The sequence below is a fragment of the Engraulis encrasicolus genome, chromosome 6 (assembly GCF_034702125.1).
Source record: "Engraulis encrasicolus isolate BLACKSEA-1 chromosome 6, IST_EnEncr_1.0, whole genome shotgun sequence".
NCBI classification, from domain to species: domain Eukaryota; kingdom Metazoa; phylum Chordata; class Actinopteri; order Clupeiformes; family Engraulidae; genus Engraulis; species Engraulis encrasicolus.
The window spans coordinates 15,466,396-15,476,395 of record NC_085862.1 but is presented as its reverse complement, the minus strand read 5'-3'; the positions used below and the strand labels follow the sequence as shown (position 1 = coordinate 15,476,395).

General features: G+C 49.5%; 1 protein-coding gene across 1 annotated transcript in view; it reads right to left on the bottom strand.

Moving 5' to 3' along the window:
* Window positions 1–10,000, bottom strand: part of LOC134450208 (discs large homolog 1-like protein) — a 38,840-nt gene that overhangs the window by 20,885 nt on the left and 7,955 nt on the right. The window contains exons 5-6 of the mRNA XM_063200067.1: window positions 2,710–2,763; window positions 886–936 (exon numbers count right to left, since the gene is read on the bottom strand). Coding sequence (XP_063056137.1) covers window positions 886–936; window positions 2,710–2,763 — 105 coding nt within the window. The remainder of the gene's footprint in view (window positions 1–885; window positions 937–2,709; window positions 2,764–10,000) is intronic.

The following is a 10,000-nucleotide window of genomic DNA, read 5'->3' as shown; positions in this document are numbered from 1 at the left end:
ACACACACAAACGCACACACGCACACACACACACACACACACACACACGCACACACACACACACATTTAAATATTACTCTAATAGCCAGGATGTTTTACAGTGCTTTTGTGGAGAGTGTTTTAACCTTTGGTGTCCTCTGTTGGTTTGGCAATGCAACAGAGGCTCAAAAGGGGAAACTAAGGAAAATTGTGACAATCTCTTGCAAGCTGCTGGGCACTATGAAAAGTCTCGAAAACATATATGAAGAATGTTCACTCAGCCAAATTGACACAATTTTAACAGACAGAAGACATCCATTGTTTTATACTTTTGAGCTACTGCCATCTGGCTGCAGATTTAGACACCCTGTTGTTCCAAGCAATCTTTTATCCCACAAGCAATTAGCTTTTTTAACAAACATGCGAAACAAAAAGGTAGATCTGTCTCAGCAGGCCTGAGAAGGAATGAATGACACTCTAATGGTTTATCTTTTTTATAATGTTTTGCTTATTTATTTATTCATTTATTTGCTGCTTGCACATCCTCCCATGCTTTGTCCACGCTATGGGGTTAACTGGGACTGACAACTGTTGATGGATGACATCTGTTTTTGTCCAATGTCTTGTCTGTGTTATGGGGGAATGTGTTGCTTGGGGTAAATGTGCTTGGTAATCTGACTGTATTGTGTTTGTTTTCATGTCTTACGCACCTCTCACTAGAAGAAATTTCCCCCATGGGGGACAATAAAGCTACTACTACTACTAAGCCCAGACCAGAGTTACTCTTCATGCACACATGCACGCGCGCACGCGCACACACACATACATACACACACACGCACGCACGCGTACACGCACGCGTACACGCACGCGCACGCACACACACACACACAGGTTTATTCTTACCCGTTCAAGTGTGATCTCTTCATACTCAAAATCTGCTTCTGTTCCATTGAGCTGCACAGAGAGAGAGAGAGAGAGAGAGAGAGAGAGAGAGAGAGAGAGAGAGAGAGAGAGAGAGAGCACATTAAGGGTGTGTCTACGAGGGATAATTCGTACATAATGGGCATGTCGAAGGGGAATTAAGCATAAGGGACATGTTGAATGCTGCATTCGTTAATGCCTCATTTAGTCACTTACATCTTACAAGTAATGTCACGCCCACTCAAAAATGTTTTGAGTTGCAGGCATTGGTAGTTCAGGTATGCCTATATCTATGGGGTTATGAGAGAATTTACTGTATAAGAAGAATGCGTGTCTGAAAGGGATGATGCGCTGATAAGAAGCAGGCCCAATAAGGCTGATGATGCGCCCATACGACAAGCAATGTATGATATATGATGCACAAAGGTGGCGTGTATTCGAGGGACGAGAATTACTAGGGGTGTAACGGTACACAAAAATCAGGGTTCGGTACATTTTCGGTACAGTGTATGGGAACAAAATAGAAAACCATTTTCTTCCTCAGCACGTTGCTAATAATGCCAAAATATTGTCAAAATACAAACGAAAAAAAGGAAATGCATTTAACCTGCTACTTTGGGTCGGAGATTTCATCAGTGTAAGAAATAGCACTTTCTCCTCAAGGTTTCACAAAGACCAAGCCTCTATACCTGTTTTTTCTTGCATTCTCTTTCAGGGTTCTTCTGCATGAGCCTCTGCATGTAGTAGCAGCATAATGTAGAACCATGAACAGAGTAGCCTTTTACTCAACCTTTCGATACTCGGTACAGCACTGTTTGATTCGGTACAGGTCTATTCGGTACGGTACGTCGGTTCGGTTCGATTCGATATCGTTACACCCCTAATTACTACATAAGCAAGGATGAATTATTGCGCAGGCCTACCGGGCCCAGGCCCAGGGGCCCAAGAACCAAGGGGGGGCCCTGAAGCCTTCATATTTCAATTCAAATTTCATTAGTCCACTATCTGACCACTGCACTTGAGAAGCTCAGATGGTTGGATTTAGGGCAAGTTCGTGCTGAAGTACTGCCACGGCCTAGAAATGTTTACGCGGTAGACATTCTCAAGCTAGGGAGTACCACAGAGCTCGGGCAGTCTCTTTACCCGCAGATATGTGCGAGGTCTGAGCGGACACCCCCCGGCAGATGATGGTCAGAGACCAAAGGAGTAAGGTGAATTGGAGAGGAAGCTAGGGCAGGACGCCGGATGGTATGGACCAAACAGCGACAGAAGGGAGGTGAATGGGGAGGTGGTGGGTGCAAGCGAGAAAGCAACATTCTGAATGCAGACAGGTGATCAGAGAATAAATGCTGTGTAGTTAATGAAGGGGCGTTCCAAATTCCAGTGCACTGCAATTACACCGAATGACTGCTGAGTGGAGAATTCAGGTGGATGAATAGGCGTGTCTATCTTTTCACCCTGAATTCTGACGAATGATGGTGGAGCGGAGAATAGAATGTAGATAGTAATTAGGGCATGTCAAATTTCATTACGCTTCTCCCGAACTTTTGTTTTTTTTTAACAAAACGTGCATATTGTTTTAATATTGCATTTTTAACCACTGTATTTTCAAATGTTCTAGGGGTCACACCTTTGAACCCCTAACAAGATAGTGGCCTTAACTTTTCGGAAACTAGAAACGCCTACGGACGGGGGGCTTTCTTGCTGTCTAGCCCAGGGCCCCATGGAGTAATACTCTGTCCCTGTACATAAGATGCATACATAAGGGTTTATGAGAAGAGAGTGTCTAGGGTAAGGGATGCTTACGTAATTGAGCGAGTCAATGTTTTCTGTATTCACCACCACTGGTGCCGGACTCGCCTGGAAAAAAAAAACATTTAAAAGTACATGTACACATATGTACAAACACACATACAAATACACACATGAACAAACACACAGTCATGAATACACACGTATACAAACAAATAAAGTAGAAAAACGCATGTAATAGCATGCCCATGCAGGCACAAACATTCACAAACACCCAGACAGCCACTCAGACCCACATTGAACCCTTTCACACACACACACAAATACGTAAGAACACACAAACACGCAATCCTACAGGCTCACACACACACACACACAATCACATACACACACAGCGGACAAACAGAATACCTGGCTCCTAGAGCTTCAGATTTGCCCACTCTCTGATCCCAACACACACTTAACACCAGACTTAGCATAGGCCCACCAGACTCAGAACACCAGACTTATATCACACACTCTTTGTACCAACAATTATCAATTGACGTTGCAAAATATGTCACCGAGAACTTTCCGTCATGACTTGGGTGTTGCTATACACAGTGCACTTTAAGTTGACCACGAATTTGCACAAGACGATAAGCACACACCAATTTGGTCTACTAAGCACTAAGGGGAGGTGCAGTTGTGAGGGCACAGGTGGGGTGGAGGAGCTGAAGTGGGGTGCATTGCATACTCGTGTGTGTGTGTGTGTGTGTGTGTGTGTGTGTGTGTGTGTGTGTGTGTGTGTGTGTGTGTGTGTGTGTGTGTGTGTGTGTGTGTGTGTGTGTGTGTGTGTGTGTGTGTGTGTGTGTGTGTGAGAGGCCATGGCTATTACACATACCCTGCCGTGGTGGCTACTCACGGATGCCGAGCGTGTGATTCCGAGCACGTGGCCATGCGCGCACACCTGCTGCCGCAGGAGGCGCTCACAAGTACACGCACAGCTGTTACGGCAGCCGCCGCAGTCGAACACACACTCGGCCACGTCACACACACTCCTCCGACACCCGCCACCGCCGCTGCCACCGCCCCGCTCACACACACTCCTCCTCTGCCACCCGGGCTGACACACGCCGCTCCCGACCCGATTCGGTCCCCACGGACACACGCTGGTCCGGTGGCAGCAGTGGCACGCGCTTGTCTGTTGTCCGCCATGATGGCACGCGCTGTTCTGTTGTACGCCATGATGGCTCGGACTGTTCTGTTGTACGCCATGATGGCTCGGACTGTTCTGTTGTTGTCCGCCATGTTGGCACGCGGGGCCCGTGGGGCCGCCAGGCTGCAGTACCCACGGAGGCCACCAGATGGTAGCAGTGCTCGGGGCGGGGCTTAGATGGGCGGGGCTAGCGCTGGGGCTCCTCCTCCTGCTCTTGCTGGGACTTCGGCTCTTGCTGCTGCTGTGGCCTCCATGTCCGTGTCCGTGTCCGTGTGAGTGTGAGTGCTGGCTCGTGTGTGTGTTTTTGCTAGCGTGCGAGTGTTTGTTAGAGTGTGCGTGGTGGCGTGTGTGTGTATGTTTACCTGAGTGCGAGTGCGAGTGTGGGGGTGGGTGTGAGTGCGTGCTGGCGGGGCTCTTCCGCCGGTCGCGGTCGCGGTCGCTGCTGTGGACGTGTGCGGAGCGCGTGCGAGGCCGGTGGCGCTGCCGGGAGGGGGGCCGTCGAGGCGGGGGCAGGGTGTGGCATTCGAAGGGGAAAGAGGCTGGGCCCATGGACGACAATGCGGCCAGCTGATTGGCTGGGAGGGAGGGCCAGGGCAGCGGTGGGAGCTGCTGATTGGGTGGAGGGGGAGGCCAGAGCTGAGGAGGAGGAGGGGAAGGGAGGTGTTGGGGGGTTCAGGAGTGGGGGGGGGGGCTCGGCTGGAGTGCTGGGGGGAGAGCTTGAGGGTTGCAGGTGTGTGTGTGTGCTGGGGGGAGTGTGTGTGCTGGGGGGAGTGTGTGTGCTGGGGGGAGTGTGTGTGCTGGGGGGAGTGTGTGTGCTGCTCAGAGAGCGCTAGTTGCTCTGCGTGTGTGAGCTGGCCCAGGTGGGGTTGTTGCTGTTGCAGGTGTGTGTGCAGCTCTGTGTGTGTGTGCTGCTGTGTGTGTGTGGGCGTGTGCGTGGGTGTGTTCCTGTGTGTGCTGTGGCTTCTCTGGCTGGGGGTGGGGCTGGAGGGGGGACGGGGGGCACGATGATGATGCTTAGGGGAGGACGGCATGGCAACGGAAAGAACAGAGGAACAAAAAGTTGAAAAGAAGAGATAAGTTAAGGAGGAAAGACAAGAGAAGAGAATGGAACAGAACTGGTGAATGGAGGAGAGGAGAAGAGGAAGAGAGGAGAAGAGGAAGAGAAGAGAAGAGGAAGAGAGGAGAAGTGGAAGAGTAGAGACAGAAAAGCAAGTAGAAGACAGTCAGTAGAGGACAGAATCAAGAGGAAAAGAGAGGGGTAAGGCAAGAAGGAGAGATTGAAGGTAGAGGAAAAGAGAGGAGAGGAGTAAGGAGAGAAGGAGAGATTGAAGGTTAGGTGAGGTTTAGGAGAAGTGTGTGTGTGTGTGTGTGTGTGTGTGTGTGTGTGTGTGTGTGTGTGTGTGTGTGTGTGTGTGTGTGTGTGTGTGTGTGTGTGTGTGTGTGTGTGTGTGTGTGTGTGTGTGTGTGTGTGTGTGTGTGTGTGCAAAGGTTGGATAAGGTTTAGATGGAATAAGGTTTCAATTCAGTCAGTCTGCATTTCTTCAAGTCTTCTAGAGTTCGACTCCTTCCACTCCCAGCTCCAATATCTCTCCTTATATCCGTCTCTACTTCTCATATCCCTCTCCTCTTGTATGTCTCGTCTTATATTCCCCTCTTCTTGTTTACCTCTTCTCATATCCCCCTCTTCTTGTAGTAAATATTCTTCCTCTCCTCCGACGAATCCCTTCTTTTACATAGTCCTGTTCAGTTCACCTGATGAAGGTCTGGAACCGAAATGTCGGGTGCGGGTGCGAGTTTTTTCAAATTGTCTGATGAGTGAGCCATGGGCAATCTCCGACACACCTGCCAGCTGAGGTGTGCGAAAAAAAGTACAAGTTTAATATATTCCTCTTCTGATGTAGTTTTTTCTTGTCATTCATCCCTCTCTCCGACCGATGAGTCCTTCTCTGCTGGTGTGTCTTGCCACAGTGCCATCCATAGTGTCCCCTGTTCCTCTTGTTAGTGGTGTACCATGCCTATATGCCACTAAGTCGGTCGTTGGGCCAGTCCGTCAGAAGCCGGTCCGTCAGTTTGCTCTTTGGAGAGTTTGCACGCGACGTTGGTCTGATGACCTTGTTCATTCATTTTCGCCATTTCCTCCTCTCCTCTCGTCTCTCCTCCCGTCTTCTCCTCCCGTCTCGTCCTGTCTCCTCGCGTCTCCTCTCCATATCTCCTTTAGACCCTTCAGCTGGTGGTGCCAATGTGTGTGTAGGAGAGTGGCAAGAAGATAAATCCTCTCTCTCTCTCCCTCACTCTCAGTCTCACTCTCATGCTCTCTCACACACACGCACACACGCACACACACACACACACACACACTCTCTGCCTCAAGCCGCCTGCCCGACCCCCCCACCTCACCCCACCCCTCTCCCCACCCCTCACCCCTCTCTCTCTCTCTCTCTCTCTCTCTCTCTCTCTCTCTCTCTCTCTCTCTCTCTCTCTCTCTCTCTCTCTCTCTCTCTCACTCACTCACTACACGTCTCCCTCTCTCTCTTCTGCTCCAGTTCACCTTTTGACTTGGTCCTTTTGTATTTTCCTCTCTTCGCTTCATGTCCCTCTGGGCATAAGTGGACACACACACACACACACACACACACGTGCACACACACACACATGCACACACACACACACACACACACACACACACACACACACACACACACACACACACACACACACACACACACACACACGTGCACACACACACACACACACGTGCACACACACACACACACACACACACACACCACACACGTCTTGCTACTTAGAGACTAATGTAGCCAACTGCTGCTAGTGGTGCACTCTGAGTGAGTGGTGTATGATGGGTAAATGGTGCATTATGGGTAGAGTGTGTCAGACGGTCGCAAAAGTGTCACCATCATACACATGAATACTACGATATTTAAATCTGAATACACATAGGCTATTTATGTCTATGTCTATGTAAAGAAATAATAAAGGTTCAAAACACTGGTTCATGCTCCCAAAAGTTTAATTGCCAGGGGTTCCTTGCCTGCAGTTTGAAAAATCTCTTCATTTTTGTATTTTCAGTTTTCTGCTGTTTAGTCCAGCTATATTACTGATGTGTGCACATTCTCTGACTTTTTGGATACAGTATGTCTACATGTGTTGAAGTTGAAGGTGAAAGCTCGCACATCCAGGCGTCTGACCTGGGAGCAGGACCAATAAATAGCCAGATAATAAAGGAGAGAAAAGTCCGCTACAACCCGGATTTAATGCTCCCAATTATATTTTTATTTTTCCGTGACGTTTCGGGCAGAACTCTTCTTCTGAAGAAGGGTTCTGCCCGAAACATCATGGAAAAATAAAAAAAAAAATACTTGGGAGCATTAAATCCTGGTTGAAGCGGAGTTTTCTCTCCTTTTTTATATGTCTACATGTGTATCATGCTATGGTAGATATGCATAGACACGTAGCCTACAAAGATAGGCCTACTGTTCACACATACAGATACACATCAACAAAACTGTCCATGTCACAGACCTGAATGATATTTACGTATACTTACTTACTTACACACACACACACACACACACACACACACACACACACACACACACACACACACACACACACACACACACACACACACACACACACACACACACACACACACACACACACACACACACACACACGAGTCAAGAGCTAGCCGCTTCCCCACTGCAAGCGACAAGAACACTGTCACATCAGCTGATCTGGGGTACGTTTCGTTGCTGGTGTCGTTGCTAACTAAGTTAGCAACCTACTAAGTTGCTAACCGGTTAGTAACGATGCTTTCGAGAAACAGGGATCCTGCCTCAGTTGACTCTTAGGCTACTGCTGAATGGCCTCAAAAAAGCAGCTTACAGTACTTACTTAAAGCTACCTCAGTTTGTTCCCAACGTCATGATATGCACAACACTGCAACCTACCACAAGACAAACTACCACCTCATTGCAACTTACCATTGCAACTGGTGGAGCATCCTCGAGTGCTACTGCTGTCCCCTGACTCTCTGCCTTACTTTACATGGTGCTCATGAAAAATCAGGCGACTCCTCTGAACAGAGGCATAGGCTACCAACAAACTTAATAACTTATTCGATAAATATTTAATGCAACATTTTGGAAGACATCCAGAGTTTGAGACTCACTTTTGGGGGCGGGGGGGGGACAAATAGAGTCATAGGGTTAGAGAGAGAAGGAGAGAGAGGGAGAAATGTAAACACTGACACAGCAGACCAACCACTGCAAAATGTGTGTGTGCGTGTGTGCATGCATTTGTGCTGGCGTGCATGCGTGTGTGTCTGCGTCTGCATGTTACCTTCAGACAGGTTCTGAACGCGTTGTGTCTCCTGAGGAAGTCTCGCACAGTGTGCCAGTGTGACTCGCGAGTGTGTGTGTGTGCGTGGAGGGGGGGTCTCGCCGGCGTGGTGGTGGTGAGGGTCGGTGGGCCACAGGTTTGGTCCTCGCTGGGCTTGCGGGTCTGTTGGCACGGCGACGGCAGGAGAGCCCCCAGGTCGCCCCCGGTGCTGCGTCTCCTGGGAGACGCCAGGGTGATGGACAGGTCCCCGCCCGTGCTGCGTCTGCGGGCGCCCGCCCCCCCTCGCGGACCCACACACCCCCCCGAGCGACGCGGGTACACCGAGCTGCCCCCAATGATGTAGTTCATCCTTACCTGCCTGCCAGCCTGACCGCCTGCCTACCGGGAAAGTGTGTGAGACTGTGTGCGTGTGTGTGTGTGAGAGAGTGTGTGCGTGTGCGTGTGTGTGTGCGTGCGTGTGTGTGTGTGCGTGTGCGTGTGCGTGTGCGTGTGCGTGTGCGTGGGTGTGCATGCATGTGTTCTTGTGATGCGGCTATGTGTGTGTGTGTGTGTGTGTGTGTGTGTGTGTGTGTGTGTGTGTGTGTGTGTGTGTGTGTGTGTGTGTGTGTGTGTGTCTTTAGGTATATTTGAGTGTGTTCCTATTCCTGTGAAATGTGTGTGTGTGTGTGTGTCGGTGTATCTGGATATGGCTATGTGTGTGGATGCGTGTGTAAAGGTGTGTGTATGTGTGCGTCTGTATGTGGGTGCGTGTGTGTGTGTCCCACAATGCCCCATTATCACCAGGCAACCGCCACTGGGTAGGGAGGGGCGCGCACACGCACACACACACACACACACACACACACACACACACACACACACTCACACACACACACACACACACACACACACACACACACACACACACACACACAAACAAACACACATGAAACTGGTGTCTGGTTTCAGCATCCTGCTCTTACCTTACAGGCCAAAACACACACACGCACACACGCACTGACATGTGCACACACACTTACAGCATGTTAACAACATACACACTCACGTGTTTAAGCATATACCCACACCTGTCAAGCACCTATCACTCTATCCCTCTCTCTCTCCCTCTCCCCCTCTCTCCCTGTCTCTCTCTCTCTACCTCTCCTCCATCTGTGTCTGTTGTTCTCTCTCCATCCACCCATTTCTCTCTGTCTCTCGGTCTCTCTCTCTCTCTCTCTCTCTCTCTCTCTCTCTCTCTCTCTCTCTCTCTCTCTCTCTCTCTCTCTCTCTCTCTCTCTCTCTCTCTCTCTCTCTCTCTGTCTGTCGTAACTGGATATTGTCTTGAGGAGATGTGATTACACTGTTAGCTCCCATTATGCTGCCAGACGGCCTCACACACACACACACACGCACGCACGCACGCACACACACACACACACACACACACACACACACACACACACACACACACACACACACACACACACACACACACACACACACACACACACACACACACACACACAGAGGCAATGCACATGCAGCGCACAAACACACATATGCACCCACACACACAGACACAGACTAAAGGGATCGGTTTCTAGGAAAACATGCACAGTTCTGAGATCATTATCAAAGAGCTCCAAAGGAGTTAAGACGTCAGCAGCTGGACATCTGTATGGAGCTAAAAAGACGTTGGTTACGCTCTCAAATGCTCTCTCCTCACGATTTTCTCCACTCTTATCCTTTTATTTTTATGACGTTGCTCTTATTTCTTCTGTTTTGTTTTTGTAATTTCATTTT